The 19,436-nt window shown below is 44.5% G+C and overlaps 2 protein-coding genes across 4 annotated transcripts in view; one reads left to right on the top strand and one right to left on the bottom strand.

The window, feature by feature from the left end:
- ANLN (anillin, actin binding protein) overlaps window positions 1–19,436 on the top strand; it is an 819,922-nt gene that overhangs the window by 193,127 nt on the left and 607,359 nt on the right. The window lies entirely within an intron of this gene.
- Window positions 1–19,436, bottom strand: part of ELMO1 (engulfment and cell motility 1) — a 247,265-nt gene that overhangs the window by 78,611 nt on the left and 149,218 nt on the right. For both annotated transcript variants that reach the window (XM_034062009.1, XM_034062008.1), the window contains exon 17: window positions 14,698–14,834. In XM_034062009.1, coding sequence (XP_033917900.1) covers window positions 14,698–14,834 — 137 coding nt within the window. The remainder of the gene's footprint in view (window positions 1–14,697; window positions 14,835–19,436) is intronic.

Genomic DNA, 19,436 nt, shown 5'->3' with positions numbered 1-19,436 from the left:
GTCTGAGACTTCACTTCAATGCTTGAGTCTCCATGGGATGGGATCTGAGGAATGAACGCTGTACTACTAACGCTGTTGAAATAGGTTATGCTATGCATGTATTCAGTCTTGCCTCTCTTACATGCATGCATGCTCACCTCCATCTTACCCATTGGTGCATTATGGTGTTCTTCTAAAAGATGCTGATTAAATCTCTCCCTCATCACATGCAACGGCAACAGAATGATTTATTTTACTTGTCTGCTGTTAACAAAACCAAAGAGCAGCAGGAAAGACAGAATAAAAGAAAGCCTCACCTGTCTCAGGTATCTGAACTTCCCCTGATGCTGTCATGGTTCACCACTGAAATAATGAGGTGTCACTTCTTTAATGTGTTAATTACATAAATAGGTACTTAGGAACCACTTAAACAGGAGATTATTTACCCCATTGACTGCAGAAGCCCATGTGTCAGCACATCTGCTGCACAGGGATATTAAATCTGTTCACACAAAACTCACACTGTCTGTGGCTAATGGGGAAGAGGTTAGCAGTGTGAGACCTGAAGCAGGGGCTCTGGGTTTTAGCCAACAGACCCTTAAGACTGGCACTATGGATGTTAGCAAACACCTCTGGATTTCTAAGCACCCTGTATGAACTTGCCTCTGGGAAAAGGAATGGGGCTTTTATTCAGGACAGTTTTCTGTGTGGCTGTTTTAATACCAAAAGCTTCTGCTCTGTGTTATTTAAGAGTAACACAGACACCCAGCAGCCTTTAGAGGAATGGTATTAGTGTGATTATGCACTTTAAGACTTGAACAGTGGTGGTCAATGATGTTTACAAAGAGTGTACGGAGAGCAGCTCAGTCACAGGGTTAGCTTTGCCTTGGTTCACCTTCCCAGCTGCTGCTGGAGCAGCTCCAGACCATTAGTTTAATGAGCTGATGGTGAGGGGCTCTCCTCCATCTATCACATCCATTTCACACCACTGCCACAACACAGGCTCACAGGGAAGGGGAAGTGTCAGAGGGCTCTGGAAGTGCAGAAAGGGATTGCCAAGACTACAGTTAATGAGAGGAACAGAGAACACGAGCCTGGTTTCCATGTCCAGCAAGTGCACAGCAAGCTTCCTCTGCCTGCTTCCACCTCATGCAGGCATGGAAATCAAACTGTATCAGGTGAATGAACAGCTAGAGCTGTTCACCACACAGTTATGTCTTTGCAAGAGCACTCTAATAGGAGCAGTTCACTGAGTGGACACCTCACTTCAGCTAGAAAGGGCAATACCCTCCATACCTTAATAAGGCAACTCGGAGCATACAGAATGAGCTCTTGATGCTCCTGCAGTCTCTGGCAGCACGTGTCTGTTCCCATGGGCTTCAGAGTCTCACTGGGTTAAGCTGGGCTTTGCAAACATTCCCTTCTCAAAGACATTAACAGCCACTTTATCAATCCACATACATGGAAACGTGCAGCCAAATATACATACCCCAAACACGTGTCACATGCACAACAGAAGCATGCCCACACACCCCCACTCACAGCCAAATGCAGTATAAATAACCCATATAAATAGGCTTGCTTAAATAAAGTCTCTTACTTAAATAAAGCCGACATAAACACACTCTTTTTTGCTGCCTGCCGCATCTCACATTCAAGTCTGGAAAGTGGCAACCACATTGGGATGACTGGAGAAACCCCATTGAAGCACATTAACACCCCACTCAAAGTCAAGAGAGTGAAGGGCAGGTGAGCTCAGCATCCTGATGTAACACATCACTAGTGAAGATGGTGTGAGAAGGAGGAAAGGCAGGCAAGCTTCTGCGTGTGTTACCTGTATCTCTTTGTCTGATAACAAGATAAATATTAGTAAGACAGGCAAGTGAGGAACTGCAAACAATCAGAGATTGTTTATCCCTCAAGCACTAAAGCAGCAGCCCCTCCAGAACTAAAGGTATACAAATAAACCTGATGTTGTCTGTTGGGAAAAGAAAAAGGGAAAGGAGTGTTAGAAAAGGAAAAAGAACTTCCCCTTCTTCCCCTGTACCTTTGGAAGGGCACCAGGTGACTGTCCATACTGCTATGGATACTATAGCATACACATATGCTATGTATATATCACTATATACATACTATGCCCATGCCTCTATTCATCACTATGGTTTTATGGATGCTTTGTGCCTTACCCTTTCCAAAGCCCCTCAAGAAGCTGTGAGGATTGTTTTCTCTGAGGACGGGTAGGAAGGACCGGCTGTCAGAAAGGACTCTCTGAACCTCCCCCCAACAACCCGACTTCACGTTCAGCCCACACACCAGGCTCAGCTCTATCAGTGTTCTGCCTCATTTTGTCAGGGCTGGTGCATCCGCTCAGAGCTTCCTTCCCACTAATGAGCCTCTCCCTAATCACTCTTCCCAGTCTCCATCACCCACGAGCTAAAGATGCTATCAATACTGCAGCATGGTCAGGCTTGCATCTCAGAGGCAAATCCTGCCTTGTACTTGCTCTCTTCATTGAGCTCTCTGCTCTTTGCACATGGTAGGTGGAATGATTTATTCCTCTTCCAAGGGAAGAGGCAAATTTATAAAGGTCAAGTGACGCAGAGGCAGCTACAACAGTGGGTACAAGCTTTCTTCTTTCATTTCCCAGCCTCTGAAGCACAAACACAAGCACAGTGCTAAGCCAGTAGTATTTCTACCTGTTATATTACCCTTTATTCAGGGTGGGACCATTTTCATTCCATTAATGCTTTCCTCTAAACACATTTCAGATTTGGTTAAAAAAAGTATTAAAAAGACTGAGGTTTAAAAAGGTTTCAGTCTTCCTTAATCATGCAGGGATCTATTTTCAAAGCAGTATGCCAGGAGTATTCCACGTGACTCCCATTCATGTTAAAATTAGAGCCACCAGAATAAACCCCATATGCTGCTTAGAAAAGGTACTGCAACATGTCCAAGGAAGATTTCTGCAGCTTAATGGTGCTTGCACAATCTTGCTGCCTGTTTTTCTTCCGTTGATTCCTGCATATATTTTTAAACACCTTTTCCTTTCTTTAAATAACACTTTGTACTATTTGGAAAACCAGAAAGCAGTGATTTGATTTGCTGCTTGACTCGGTTCCTCTGCAGCCTTCTTCTGTTACAGTTATCGGTTTAATCACGACAGCTTTGCTCTGTGAGATGCAGAGCTCCCAGCATCACTCAATACTTCTGTGTTAGCCTGAAACTGATCTTCACATCTGGACAGTGGGGAAGTTGCTTCAGTGTAGGCTGAGGCACAGTCTCCCCTTGGCAGTAACAGCACCGCTGCTTGTACTGAAGCCAAGCAATGTGAATGTAGGTTTCTACATTCAAGCTCCTGGTCTTGCACAGGGATCTTCTGGCCAACACAGAACATCTGCAACACCTCTGGCAGCCACAGAAGCCCACTCACCCACCCAAAGCCAGCTGCAGCACTTGGCTTGCTATGAGCACACCCTGTCCTGGGTTGCATTGGTCATCACAGCGAGTGTGGCCTGTGCTGTGCTCATGTACACACATACTGATAAACAGCAGCTCATTATTAAGGTTGGCATTTATGACCCCAGCCTTCTGGGTCATTTTAAGAGAGAGAGCGGAAAAGAACTAGTCTCTGAAAGCAATGGTTCTCTTGTCATTGCCCTCTAATTTCCACTGCTTACTAACAGTGATGTTACATACAGTGCATGAGATACCATGGGCAGAAAGGCAGTGTGAATGCCACCTCTGTTACATCCCTCACCCTTCTCATTGCTGCCCCAAACTGAACACATTTTCACCTCAGCCATTTACATCAATACTGCACTTAAGCACTTGGTTACTTTAACCTTTACAGGATATAATGAGGAGAAAAACATTCTGCTTAAATGCTCTACCACTAGTTTTCCAAGCAACATGCAGCACATCACTGATGTATTGTTGTGATCCAACTAAAAACTACTTAACATCACTTTTCCTTTCTCCTTTGTTACCCTTCATACATTCCATCAGTTTAAATGATGGTTTCCTTTGGCCAGAAACCTGTGCTTAAAAGAAGTACCTACAACTTCCTGGACAGTGGAGTGAGAGCTTGGACATGGAGCTAGAACCTGCATGCATGGAGCTTTAGCTAAGGCAGGGGTTTGTGTACAAGACAAGCACTTAGAAAGGAAGAGAACAAATCAAAACCAACCACAAAACAACAAACATCCCCCAAACCAATCCACCAGGAGCCAAACATCACTGCAATTCCTGACACATGGCCTGCTCTGAGCATTAGGGCTCAGCTAGGAGTTCCCATGGTTAGACAGGATGCCATCTCAGCTGAGCTATGTAAGAAAGCTAAGTATTGATATGTAAATATTCTGTGAATATTCAGTGAAACTAAACAAATACAATACATATTTAGTGAGATGTTTAAACATTTAGTAAATATTCAGTGACACTTTCTTATGTTAGCAAGAAGAGCTTTGAGGAAATGCTTTTGACCTTACATTTCTGGAGGAGCTTAAATGCCCCTGAGTACCAACAATTGAGCTGTCAGAGTGAAAACAAGTTAAAACTGCTTTAGGGGTCACTGCTGTTAATGGGGAAAGCCTGACTTCAAAGTGGTTCCTGCATCCATCACAAGGATCTTTTGCACCTTCTTTAACATTACCATCAGAAAAAAAACAGGAGACTGGTTGATGCTGCATCTGTGTTTGTTTCAGTGCTGGTTAATGACAGGAATGACTATTTCTCCCTGTTTCCTACTGGATAAGAAAGCAATATTTACACATAAAGCTATAGAACAGTTCAGGTTGTAGAAAGCTCTGGTCATCATCAGGTCCTGCAGGCAAAGCAGAAATAACCTCAGCCTTATGTCAGGATGCGCAGGGCTTTGGGCAAGTTCTGAGTTTCTCCAAGGATGAAGATTCCATCACATCTCTGTGCAACCTGCTCCAGCATTGCACCACCACCAGTAGTTGGGGATATTATATCCTTATGGAACATAGCTCCTACCAGTTTCCTTCACTGTGCTCTGATATGGGTATGCATCTTCCCCTCACCTTGTTCAGATAATGGAAGAAAACACAGTTGGATCCACCCTCCTCCTCCCTGCCTCTTCCAGGATGAACAAATCCAGTTCCTTCACATTCCCCTTGAACATCACACACTCCATCCCTGTTGACCATCCTGTTGGCCCTCTGCTGCACATGCTCTACTTCATCAATCTCTCCCCATTACTAGGGCATAAAACTGGACACAGTCTTCCAGCTACTGCCCCCACTGTGGGGAATAATCCCTTCCTCTGACCTGCTAGCTAAGCCCTAGCTAATCTAACCCAGCACACAGTTAGATCACACCCCACAAGGGTGCACTGCTGATTCATGGGACTCATCAACACAGCGACCATCCTACAAGCAACCACCTACAATTACAGTTGCAAAACATGAGACTAGTCTGAGTCCTCAGTCTGCACTGGCAATCACCCATCCTCAGCTTGCTGTGGTGCAGAAACTCGTACCAAAGCCCTGGCCATCATCAAAATCAATACCAGGTACTGAAGTGTTACTCGAGTGCTAAAATCAAGAAGCATACAGAAGGAAATTAGAATCATCAAATCCTTTCAAATGGTAATAACTGAAGCAAATGGAGGAGCTATGAAACATCCTGTTCTCTAGTGCTTAAAAGCAGCAAGGTAATAAAAAACCTCTAACCCATGCAAAGCCAGATGAGTTATATGGAGGGATTTTCTTTCTTTTCTCCCCAAATAGAACCATGATTCTGCTTTAGCTGGAAAGACTTTACACAGTGGAGGGCCATTTAGGCCACGTATGTAACTGCAGCCATTTGCAAGCTGCACACAGACAGTACCTCCTACCTGAGGTTTATGTCCCAGATTGGTGGTGATAGTTCTTTTCCCTATGAGGAATTAGGTTAGACAGAAGAATAACCAGAGTATCTTCATGAACTGGCTTCCAATATTCTATGACCTCAAAGGGTCTTTTCTGATCTCTTGACAGGAGATGTGGATGTGCAAAGCAGTCGGTAGGTATCCTATGTATAGCAAGTGAGAAAAGTCATTAACACCCTCACTAGGACAGGTGGAAGTGCTGAATGAGCCATGCCATTGCTCCAAGGAAAGGGAACAGGCAGGGAGAAACACGGAGGAATAAATCTGTGGAAGTCAGAGAAGTGAACAGGGAAGGAGGCTAAAGGAAGCTTCACAGAATGAGTACCGGTTATATGACAATCAGATCAATTCAGGTTTAAAAAGGTAATTGTCAGGAAGAAAAAAGCCCTTTAACAACTTCCAAATCCCTGTATTACACAGAAAAGAGCTCTTGGAAGGAATCTGCAGATCCTGACAGCTGTGGGATTACATCTGGAGCTCACACATCTGATTTCACAGCAATAAGGATGTGCCATTTTCCTGCTTGGTGACTTTTGAGATGGTATTTTCACCATGAGGTTGCTTCTGAAGTGACCTCATCACTGCCCTTCTCTGGCCCCTCCAGCCCCTCAATGTCTCTCTTGTAGTGAGGGACCCAGAACTGAATACAGGACTCGAGGTGCATCCTCACCAGTGCTCAGTGCAGGGGCACAAGCACTGGTGCTGACGCAGGCTGGGATGCTGTATCAGCATCCTTGGCTACACGGGCACAGTGCTCTCTTCCTCATGCCCCACATGCTCTCAGTGTACACTGGTACCCGGGTAGCAGGATCATTGTGTCAGATGCTGACCGCTTACCTCATGTGCTAAAAATAGAGCCATGCAGCAGCAGCCACTGACTGGGAAACGCCTTTTTACTGGTGACAATGCACGGGATGGAAGCTGCAAACAATGAGGGACGTGTGTGTGAGGTGACAACAACACAGCTCCCTGGCTTTGCTCAGGAAACACGCACGGAAGGTTTCTGCTGCTCTTTCCAACCATGATGCTCTTTAGATCACAATTACTTAAAGCAAAGCAACAATAATACAAATGATTCTGCTTCTCGAAGACAGGCCATAAAACCCTCATTGTCAGCTGCATCATTCATCACCATCACCTCATTTCAACTGAAACAAAATCTCCCAGACATCACCTCCCTCCCTTCCTTCCCTTTTTATTTGCCCATAAAACAAGGCTGATAGTCTGGGGAGCTCTCAGGCTGAATTCCATGCATTGTGATTCACAAAATGAAAATCTGGTATTATATGCCCACTGACATTCACATCAACAGCAATTCATGCAGCAAAAAGCCATATGCCATGCACCTCTGATTTAACTGTACTACAAACCATAGCCTAGAAAGGAGAAATAAAAACACAGAGACAAGAGTGGTTCCCGGGATCTGATTGTTATCCACGCTTTAAGACAGGAATGACAGGGGCAATACCACAAAATGGGCTGTTTTGCTGACAGTTCCAGTTAGGTTCTGTCATTTCCCTTAGTGACTAACACACTCTACATGCAAAGGAGGAATTCTTTCCCCATGCAAAAGGGTTCCACAGAGCATAAAGCAAAGAGGCTAGCACAGATAACCTGCGCTCCGTGGTCCTCCTCTGGTTATCAGGCTTTCCACTCAATCATCTCTTTGAAGGCTGAGGTGTTTATTGGTTTGATCAGCACCCACAGAGATGAAAATGGAGAGCGCTTTCAAGACACATAGTGCCAACAGCTTCCAAAATTGCCATCTCCAGGGTGTAAACAGCCCCTCGTGTGTTCCATGGACACACACAGGCTTCATTAGAAAGCTGGGGGGTAACATGCGCTCTGCTAAGCTTTCCACAAATAAGGAATTTCACTGCTGAAACCAACTTGCATCACTGGGATAACGATCGGACAAACATGTTTCTGAGCAAGGAATGGATCTAATAACAAATGCTTTGTTGAGACACCCCTTCCTTACCTTACCTGAAGGATCCATCTTTCTAAGGGTACCCATCCTGGCACATAAATAGGCTGAATTTCAGCTTTAGAACACCTCTCCTTTCAAACCTATGCCTGCCATGAAACCATTGCATGTGTTCACCGGAGAAGCTAGGATGCTAACTAGCTGTGACCCTCCTACTCAGGACCTTTGAATCCCCCTAGCAAAGACAGGAAACAGCAAAGTGATGCTTTTAATGAAAAAAGAAATATCTCTGAACTAAACAGTCCATAACCTACAGAGAGCAGGGAAAAAGCAAGTGTTGCTCTACTGCTTCATTATCCAGGCCAAGCACCTCCATGTCACACATTAGCTTTTCTCTGTGTATTTGCATTCCTGACAGTGCTCATTAACACTCACCCGTTTCAAAAGGAAGCAATCAACCACATTGGAAAATGTAACACCCGTGTTCAGTTCCATTGAGCTTCACAGTCTGGACCTTTGGGGTATGAACAGGCCAGGTTGGACACAGGGGCTTGGAGCAGCTGCTCCAGTGGAAGGGGTCCCTGTCTATGGCAGGGGTTGGAGATGGAGGAGCGTTAAGGTCCCTTCCAACCCAAACCAGTCTGGAATTCTATGGTATTTAAATCAGATGTTGCAGACCGATGCCTCAGTAAGTGGATGATCACAATTCCATTGTCTCCAGCACCCCTTCTCTGGGCCCTGCAGCCAGAAGCAGCACATGAGTAATGAACTGGCTCTGACAAATGCAGTGGGACACATGTGGAGATCTGACAGGTATAGATAAATGAACTGAGGACTAAACAGAGCCATTCTGCTCCTAAATGAGCAGCCGATGAAGGGGTAAACCCACAACACCCAGGCCACAAAAAGCACAGAATACTGACCAAATACTAGGGAAAACCTTCCTTACATCACATTAAAACTGCACTGCTTGAAACAGACCATTCTAAAGGAAGGGGCTGCTAATGACATAGACCTGACAACCCTCCTGCACCCAAATCATGTTCTCCCAGGAGACTCCCATGTGGAGGGTGGGGGGGTTTAATGCAATTAAAAAGCCACTATTTCTGTACAAGCCATGCAGCAGACCTGCAAGATGCTAATTGCGATACATGGGCTAAAACAAATACATGCATCCCACAGTGAATGATAACATCTATCTATAGCAATTATCCATTTCCAATAAAAGTTAATAAAGTGCTAATGGCCTCAGCTGTGAAAACGTGGAATTTAATTTGTGCTCATCTGCCTAAGCCTGGGGAATACTGAATTCACTCCATGCGAGAGGAATCTATTTGCTGTACCCCTGACTGATATAAACAGAGTATTGCCAAGGGAAGGTGCACTAAAGCTGCCATGTGCCATCATTACACATTTCCCATATTGGAAAACACAAACAGAACACCCTTCCAAAGCTTCTCTCAAAAGAGGCTATATTCACCTGCTTCAGACCAGCCATAAGCAAACAATACATGCTTTGGAGAGCATCTGTCAAGAGATATTTATCATCCCTTTCACCTCTTCTCATTGAAAGGAAAAGGGAGTCACAGAATGGGTTTTACTTTCAAGTTTGTCTGGATTAATGTTCCTCCTGTTTGAGGGACTGGTTTCTTTCATGCTCCTGAAGCATCATTTGCCATCGTCCTCCAAGCATCCCTGTGAGCGGCTTGGAAAGAGGGGCACAAACACAGAGGGAAGCAACACCTCTGGGGCTGGAGCTGCTGCTGCAGCTCATGTGGAATAATGGAGGAGGCTGAAGACAGTGGCCAGACATCCCGTTTCTGCTTCTGCCCCTGATGCCTTGAGCTCTGGTGCCTTTGTCTCCTTCCTGCAAGAACTGGGTTTATCAAGATCCAGCCAATGCTGCAGAGCAGGAAAGTGCAGGATATTGTTAGTGCCACTAGAGGGGATCACTGGAGCATGCCAGACCTGCTCCTGGTCCACACCAGCACAGAGCTGCCATGGCAAGGACCAGCACCAGGACAAGGCTGCAGCCAGGGGGAATGTCAGACAGGCTCTGCACAGTCTGGAGCCCCTTCCCAAATGACACTCCACACTTTGACTCCCTTATGGGTACCTCACGTTATCTGATGGTGGTGCTGACCCACAACACACTTCCACACAAAACACCACTGTAGCAAGTAGGGTCCTTCAAAGCCTCGAACACGCAGTCATACTTTGAACCTGGCTTTACACAATCATTCAGCCTGCAGCTTCCTCCCGCACAACACCAGGGCAGCTGAGGAACCCATGGCACAGCATTGCCAAACCACCAGCACACAGGGGAATGGTGTTTTTCATCCTTATGTTATGCTCAGTTACCTTTACTGTTATCTTGTCAGCGGGCAAGAAGAAACGTTCACAGGGTCTGAGCATGAGCAATAAACATCTTCTGTGCCTATCAAATGCCTCAGTGTTTGCTTTGATGTTTAATTACAGGACTCACATAGGGCATTTATTGTTTGCATCTGCTGCCACTGTGAACAATGTCTATTCTGCTGATTGCCACACAAGGCAGTTTGTTATGTGTATACCTGTCACTGGCATATATCATCATCTCGCTGAGCAGATGCCACTCCTGCATGGGGATCCAGTGCTGCGCATTCTGTGTTACTGAAATAGCCTGATACAAATGCATTTGCTCAAGGTACCCATGTCTCCCACTGTGAAATGAATGCTAGCTTTGCCACAGTGCTGAAACCAGGGGGTTTGGGGTCTTCTGAAAATGTCCTTCTGATCACAAAATCAATTTTCATAGAACTCTTTAAAAGCTGGGGGTTTATACTGTGATGATTGCAAACACATGGCCACAGGGCACAATGAATTAACTAGAGTTCTCAGTAATAACAAAAATGCATCTGTAGCATCATTAGCAAACCTCATCCCACTTTCCTGTTCCTTAAACCTTTAGTTTCAGTGGATGCAGAACATTCTGATTTCAAGCATCACACACCATAGGAGTTTTAAGTTTTTCAGTTGTGGCATCTCCTTCTTAACTTTAGCCATGTTAAAAGGATAATCTCTATCTTGTTATGAGCAGTCACTTTCGGCTGTCTAAAACCCTGTCATCACTATGCTAACACACTAATAAAAGCAGCTATCATTGTGCTCATTCTCTACAAAGCAGCCTCAAAACCTTGGCGGGTGAATCAACTTCATCCTTTCCCTTCCATACCGTGACTGGAAGCAGTCATTTTTACCCTTAATGGCTTTGTTAAGATAGCACTACACTGGGCACAGTATTAGCAAACGGTTCATGCTGTTCTGCAGGTCTAATAAGACAAGCTGTGGCTGGGCGCTCAGCTAAAAGAATACATTTGCTCACCCCTCCTCCTATTAACACCTGAACTTCAAACCTACAGAAAGCAGCAGACTGAAACCTCTGGAGACCAGAGGTGAGAGGATAATCTTGCCCTACAAAATGCCATGCCTGTGGTCTCCTTGTCTCCGGAAAACCAGGATGTGTATTTTACAAGAAGATCACTAATGACATTGGTCATCTCAATGTAGATCCTCATTAGGGCAACACAAGTGCAGATACCCAAGTACAAGTAGTGGGCATCAGTAAAAAAATTCCTTTGGGAGTATGCTTTGGAATTTTACAATGGGGCCATTACCTTCAATTCCACCTACTATTGCTATTATGTTAAACAGAAACACCAACCTAGTTAAGTGCATCTTAGTCTGCATGGCAGCAGGGCCTGATTACCATGAGCAGAGTGTAGGTGGCTCCTATATGAAGGCAAACTGAGTGATGGGCACCTAATGAAATGGGCAGGCTGGTGATGAAGGTGCAAGATAACTCAGTCCAGCTTTCTCACAGCCCTCACTGCCTCCAAAAATCAATACACAATCCTTTGTTCGGCTGCAATAAAACATGTAGAATTATGTAAAGCCTGCAGAGAAGATTATAGTTTCGAAGCCATAAACCACAATGTCTGCTCACAAATGACTGCAGAGGACAGAGCTTGTGAAGCATCTTCTGATCATCTGAAGGCTCAAAGGAAAACAAAGAGTTTCAAAGGGAATGGTTGCCACTTGCACGTCTGTCTAACCAACTGCATCTTCATTTCTCCAGAAAACTCACCAGACTGAATTATGTATGTCTTAAAACGTTCCAAAGGCATAATATGAGCTTCACTGCCTGACTGAATTATTCTATTCAGACATCTACCAGTATACTGAGACTGTAAAAAGGCTTTGGGTCTGACAGTATCGTGCTATCACTGCAGAGATGCAATGAGCTTCTCTAATGCACAAGTTGACAAAAGGTGTCTCTTACTAAATGAGAACTGGAGAGACTAAGCAGGAGACCATAACTGTCTCACTAAAACACTTCCAACTATGAGCAAAGTGCTGGGTTAATTATTATCCTTTTTTAGGCTTTAAAAAGGAAAAAAGCCCTTTATGAAACCTCCACAACACGAATTGAGGAACTGTGATGGCACAGGAGGCCACTGTGTCATACAAAGAAAGTCTTAATCTGTGGGTTAAATCCCCTTAAGAACAGGCACTGAAACCTGAAGGGAAGTATTCAATCACCTCACTTCTTTCAGCACCTATTATTCCCCAATGCAAGAGAGCAAGATATAAACCTCTGTATGTGCACACAGACCTCCTCGACATACCAGCTACTGTGATTAATCAAAAGCTTACAATTAACAAATTAAAGAGCTCCTTTTCTTCAATTATGATGAGAGATCAAAGCCAACGGATTAGCTTTTTAGAAGCATCTCCAGGTCTCCAGAGTTACCATCCAATATACTGACAGTGTTTGGTTTTGCTCTGGAGATCAGGGGGAGGAAGGGAGAAAGAAAGGAAGTGAATGATCCCATCAGCCAGGTAGGTATTAAACCATAGCAAAGTGGTGTTTCACACATTACCATAACAATCAAGTTATTGAAACTGAAAAACAGGAACACAGAGAGGATAATTATTTCCTTCCCACATCAACTCAGCTACTGCTTCTTGCAGTGCATCTTCTGCTTTCCTCCTTTTTTACTCCTGAATGACCTCTGGGTCCACATGCCTTGTGCCTGCTAAGTTTTCAACAGTGACTGCATAGCAACTTAGCACACAGGAAAGATGCACAAATAGAGACCTGTCATGATCACCAAAGCCTCTTGCCAGGTAAGGATTGAAACCGGTATTGATTAGCTTGGCAAAGCCACCACCATGGGCAGCTGTCATCCTCCAACCAGATGGGCAACCCTTGGGTACCACCATGTAACATCATCTCCCCCAAATCCAGGAGTGCTTCACAAGCCAACACGACACAGTTTGCTTCACTCACAGATCCCTTTAGACATTTATCAGCTGAGTAATGCACATCAGCACCACATGTCATTTGAAGGGGATAAGAGCACAAAAATCTCCTTATGACTAAAAGAGAGGATTTAGATAAGCAGAAAGTAATTACAGAGCTGTTAGGAATGAGTCGCAAGAGTTGAGCATTCCCTCCCCTTCAGGAGAACAGTTACACGATCAAGAGGGATTTTCACAGGCAGAGATCCTGGGTTCATTCTCTTCCTGAATTCCCTAGGATTACTAACAACATTCCAACTCAAACTGTGGGAAATTATGTACACAAATCCTTCTTCCACTGAGGCAGAAGGTCAGTAATAGGCAGCTGTTAGTACATGTACTTAAAACAACCACATATTATGAAGTATTAAAGAGCTGTTGCTTTATTAAGCTCTTGATGTTTGGTTTCCATATAGCTCAGTGAATTCTCCTTCTATGCTTCTTTCCTTTAGGTAAGAGAAGCATGTCAGAAATGGCATGCAAGAACAAGCCCCTAGGCCACCTACCTACAACAACATGCAGTTTGGTCTTCCTGTCCCTCTTCTGACAGAGCTCTGGCACTGCTGCCCACTGTCTTACTTAAAGAACTCAACAAAGGTTATTCCACACTGTCCTAAGGATTTACCTGCCCTCAGCAGTAGCAAATGGACATTTAGACCACTACAGTGATAGATGGTTCCAATTAGAAGTTAAGCATCATCACTCTTACCAGCACTCAAATAACATTTGAGTCTGGTGGCTTCAGACCACTCATAGGCACATCCTGACACAGTGTAGCAGCTTCACTTGTCAACAGCTCTATAACCAATAGATCCTAGGGACAGATGCTGCCAAGATCCAGCCAAAGGATCCCAACAAAGATAAGAATGCCAGATGTCCATGAGAACATGAGTTTGTCATCCATACAAAATGCCAAAGAACCCATTAAGCCTCGTGGTACATTAAACAGTGACACCAGTATGTCTAGGGACCATTAACACAGACAGTCCTGTTCCCCATAGCCTTGCTGAGGGGCAGGAGACTGGCTGAAACTTCCAGAATCCTCTCTCACACCACAAAGGGTGCAATACTGAGGAGTTTCTGCTTAGATGTTTGGTTGGTTGGCTTGGTTTTAGTGGGCAAACTGCACAGCACTTTGCCAGGCTTGTGTCCACTCCTGAATATTTTATCACCTTAGTGCTCACATGAAATGAAAGGATGCACAGAATTATCACTGCAGCACTCTCTCTGCATTATTTACAGCCTTGAAGGCTGCAGCACTTCAGCACAATATTGCCAGCATAGAAAGGGCAGAATTTCCCCTCAAGCCAAGGTTTTGGTTTCACAGACCACAGCTCAACACGACTGAGAAAGGTCTGTGAACATCCCTCATACCTCTTACCCCATCTTTCTAAATGCTGGTGCTCTGAGGTGCAAAGACTCCAAACAGGTAACACCACCAACCCCCCCAGCATTAAGCAGAACAAGCATTAGTAAATCCTTGTACCTTTAGGGAAGAATACACATCCCTGTTTCACCATCATGCACAGTTATTCCCACCCCACCCTTCCTCTCTTGCCTTGTTAAAGTCCTCTGAAGTTGCCCTCATTTCCTTCCATGTCTTGTTCAAGAGCTGAATGCAGATACAGAAGAACTCCTCGAATGATCTGTCATGGGTGAAGAACATGGGATGGAAATCGTTGCAGGTCTCACTGGCTAGAAACAGAAAAACAAGGGCGGTGGAATAAAACATGTACAGGGAACAGCTTCAAGAATGAATGCAAACCAGCCACAACAGAAAACACTATCATTGAGAGGAAACCCAGTTCCAGTAGCAAAGGATGTCAAAACATCCCAAAAAGCAAACCAGTCTTGGACCACAGTCTTATAGACAATGAAACACAGCACTGAGCCTGTCTGTAGGAGACCAACAGCAAGAATAAAAGGAAGCAACTGCCCATTTGCCTGGATGTTGTGTCAATGGGTGTTTTGTTTGTGCCATGTTTTGTTGTTCAGGTTGGGACACAGAGACACAGGGAAGATGCACAAGTGTCCCCATCAAAACCATAGCTCTCATTCCACTGCTAGCAGCAAGTACCACATTGCCTGCTGAGAACCAGCCCCCAAACCCCATCAGTCACAACCCAGTATTAGAGCTATGTACATACTGAAATGTGAAGCTCTGCTGACACTGCAGATGATCAACCATACTGTACACGGATATACCACAGAGGTAACCAGAGAAATGCAGACAAATGTATAGACACAAATGTAACTGACTTAATTTGTTCTTTGTCAATAACTGGAAAGAAATTGATCTTCTGCCACCTGCCCCTCAGAGCTGAGCCAGAAGGACATCCCCTCCACCCCCAGAACACTCCCAATAAACCCAAACTACCCTTTTCTAATCTAATACTGCTTTAAGGAAGGAAAAATTAAAGATTACTTCAATGATGGTCCCCAAAAGGCAAAACACACTTTGGTGCAGGTCTTGGTACCTCTTGTAGCCACAAAGCTGCCCTTTCAGTGTGCTTTAGTTATCTGTTCACCAGTAGTTCTGCCATAGGAACACGAGTTGTGTTTAGAATCACACGAACCCTCAAAGAATAAGGGTTTCTGCTCCTTCACAACATGCAGTATTCCAATTATAAAGCAAAACTCTGAAGCTTAATTGTAAATTTCAAGCTTAATTTTAACATCAGATTTACTAAGATCTAATCAGTTCCCCAGCTACGTAGCAAGGATAAGCATTAATTCTGGAGCCCAGGTTTAATTCTCATCAAGTAAACTCCGTTTACTTCACAAGGTGTGCAGTAAAGGAGGAATCAGTCAAAGCAAAGACCTATATTTATGGGGCACAACTCAATCCCTTTAAAGCACAAATATCTCAGGCACGACTTTAAGAGCACCTTCAGCTCCTGTCAATCCTGCTGGAGCTGTAAGGACTCAGCACTTCCTATGATCAAACCTCCAGCCTGTAACAATGTCAGAGACACCAGAGAACACATTCCCAGAGGGCACTTGTCTTTAAGTCATGAAATACTGTAATAATGAGAAGGAATAAAACACCACCAAGCATAAGAATGCAGCCAGTGCCTTCGCTGTGTAAATCACAGCACGCAACAAGGCAATAACCCTCGACACGCACTGGCCTTTCTCATCCTCCTCAGAGCCTGAGCTTCTCACTGCTCTGCTCATAAAAACCAATACATCAACATTAATGGCAAGGCTGGGGGTTCTCAGGAACTCCATCATCGGTTCTAACTCATGCTCCTTATGATAATCAGTCCCAAACTGTATCGACTCCATTGACTGTTCTGCATGCAGAATCAGGGGTGCCACTGACTCCCCCACCCTTTTAGTTCTTTTATAAGTAGGCAAGATATTGTGTTTTATGGCTTCTCAGTCTGAAAACCGCTGTTATTGATATAATGAAGTAAGCTAGGCCTGGTAGAAAGTGGGATCAATGTCTTAAAGCAAAACCAAATCCAAGGAAAACTTCAAGGCCAAGTGATAAAACAGCTTCCTCAAAATTCCCACCAGCATCCAGACAGTAAAGAAAAAACCTCCACATCTTCTACTTCAAGGATATCATCTTCCCTGTCTCGAAAATTCGATCCAAACCAATACAATTATCCCAACTATCAAACACCAAAATGAAGCGCATGAGTGGAGTTTACATTATAGCAGACCTACAGGCTCACATCTGTGTTCTGTGTTTAAATAGCTAATAAAAGACAACCCCTGTCCCAGAATCTTCTTCCTCCTTAAGGCAGGTGAGATGAAGATGAAGGCAAAGGCAATACTGTGTTACTAGTGGCTTCCAGACCAGAGTACAACCAAGCCACAACCTGTGGTCTTTGCCTCCTCTCTCCAGCCCCAAGTCAGCATCTCCAGTATCAGAATGTCACTGCAGAATGGGCAGATTTAGAGCTGTTCAGTTTTACTACTTACATTCTTGGATTTATTCTTCCACTAACTTGCAACTTGACTAGTTCTAAACCATAACAGGGGCCAGCACTACAATCATTTGGAGACCTTCTATGTAAGAGCTGCATGCAGAATTCCTGCCCTTCAGCCCAGCACTCCCTAACCTTCAGTTTCACAAGCAGGGACTGACCATGTTTATAACCACACAGAAACACCTACTCAGCTGCAACGCAGGGACAGAAATCATCATGATTATTTAATAACACCATCAAGTTTTAATTATGCCTCTGTGAGATCCCCTTTGGAAGGCAAGTCACAGCTGCCTGGCCTGCATAAATCAGGTGAAGATCTTGCCCATCTTCCTTTCTCGGCACAACTCTTGGAGCTGTAGATCAATGTGGCACCTCTCAGGACTCAAGCGAGTCCTTCAAGCTTCTGGCTGACCTATAGCTGGGACTTTGAGGGGGGAAGTTTAGTTCATTTCTCAACAGATATTGCACTGGCTAAATAAAAGGGCTAATTGCAACCCGTGGCTCCTTCAGAGTCTGTTTTCAGGGTGTGCTCAACTACTTCCCACTTGGAAAGACAACAATGATCATAAAAAAGAACACAATCCTTTTGTCTTAGATTGTATTTTGTGCACTACTTGGGAGCTACACAGAGATAACCTCCCCCAGAGCTACACCAACAGAGCCACAGGAACACACCTCTCTAGATGAGGTATTGCCCTTGGTTTAAAGAAACCTCTCCTTTCTTCCTGACTGCTGAACTGCTGTGTTGATATTAGATAAGCATCCCCCACCATAGCTCTAAAATAACATATGGTTGTTCTGACCTTCCTTGTGAAGCTCTCGAATGCATGAAATGAAAAGGGTTGTACTGGTGTGAAAGCAGAATAATAAATGGCTGTATCTGTCAAGAAGAGGAAGGTCTGAATTTAAGAACAACTCAACCCATTACGCTCAAAAGCCAGAGATGATGCTGTAGGGGGGTGATGAGTTGAGGTGACTCAAACAGCCATTTCTTCTGTACATTTAAGGCTTGGACCCGTCCCACTGGGAATGTGCATGAAACACAATCTTCTAATCACAAATGAGCCACCTCTTTCATGGATGCCAGACCATACAGCTGGTCTACACAATACGGCTAGAATAGATGTGATTAAGCAGATAACAAATAAAGGTTATGCTGTTGCTCTGTATCCTCAGGTATCTCAAAAGCAGACAAATCAATCAAATTACTTAATAAGCTGTACAAATACAGTCAGCTGGTGTTAATGCTGTCACTCATAAAGGGACAGACCTGTGGTGAGGAGTTAAGCCTCTGTGCTCGGGGTGGTATTAATAGATCCTGGAATTCATCAAGAAAAGCACTGTGGAACTGCATCAGCATCACTGGGAGATGAAGGAAGCAGTGATGCAGAGCCCTAGGGAACTGCTTTGCCAAGTCCCATGGACAGAGGGATTTGAAAGCACCTCCCTGCCTCAAAGGTCCCTGGGATCCAAGCAACCCTATCTGCAGAGCTCTGTGTTTGCTGTTACTGAGCTGCTGCTTAATTCTGGGTGAGTCATTTATCCCCAGTTCCACAGAAGGAAGATGGTATTTGATCAGAGAGGAGGCGGGTGGAAAGATCCACTGCACTTTCTGGAGCAGTGAGATCCACAAAAGAAGGGTGCAACATGCACCTTGGAAATACCATCTCCATTTGGCACTGCCTCCTCTGGGAGGATTATCTGCCAGTAACAGAAGGCAACCAAAGAGCAACTAATTCTCACAAGGAGAAGCAGCACTGGAATTTGCTTCTCCCTAAAGATGCAGTACAGCAAAAATAACTCCTGCCACAACCACTTTTACACACACACAGTCAAACACTCTCTGAGCAACAGAGTACATGAGGAAAAGCACACCTAATGCTGCAGAAATACAGCGACTGCCCAGTTATCTCTAGCACTGATCCCTGTAGTCTGCTGGCAATAACATCGGAATAAACCTTTGCCCAGTTTTCTGGCCCCTGATAGGAAAACAGTGTAATTTAAGGCAAGGAAGGTCACTAGCAGTGGGAGTGCAGTAATGAGATAGTAATACTGCTGCCAGATACGTTATTTGCTTTCCTAAGGAACAGTACTGTTTAGAAGGCTCTACTGGTATTACAACAAAAGCCCCTTGGTCCCTTCTATGTCAACTGAGAAGGATACATGCAACTCAGCTTCAAGACATGGCAGAATAATGCCAGCTCAGATGCATCTGTGAAATTCCAGATCTAGGTGAGCTATGGGAAGGGTTCTGCTTTGAAACAATGAGGGGGTAAGGAAGCACCCTGCACCACTGAACATGGCTACAAGAGACCTTCAACAACTTACCTTACCTGGCCAAGTATCTAGTTGGAAT

This window comes from Melopsittacus undulatus, chromosome 1, assembly GCF_012275295.1.
Source record: "Melopsittacus undulatus isolate bMelUnd1 chromosome 1, bMelUnd1.mat.Z, whole genome shotgun sequence".
Taxonomy (NCBI): domain Eukaryota; kingdom Metazoa; phylum Chordata; class Aves; order Psittaciformes; family Psittaculidae; genus Melopsittacus; species Melopsittacus undulatus.
This window is presented reverse-complemented; position numbering and strand designations above follow the sequence as displayed.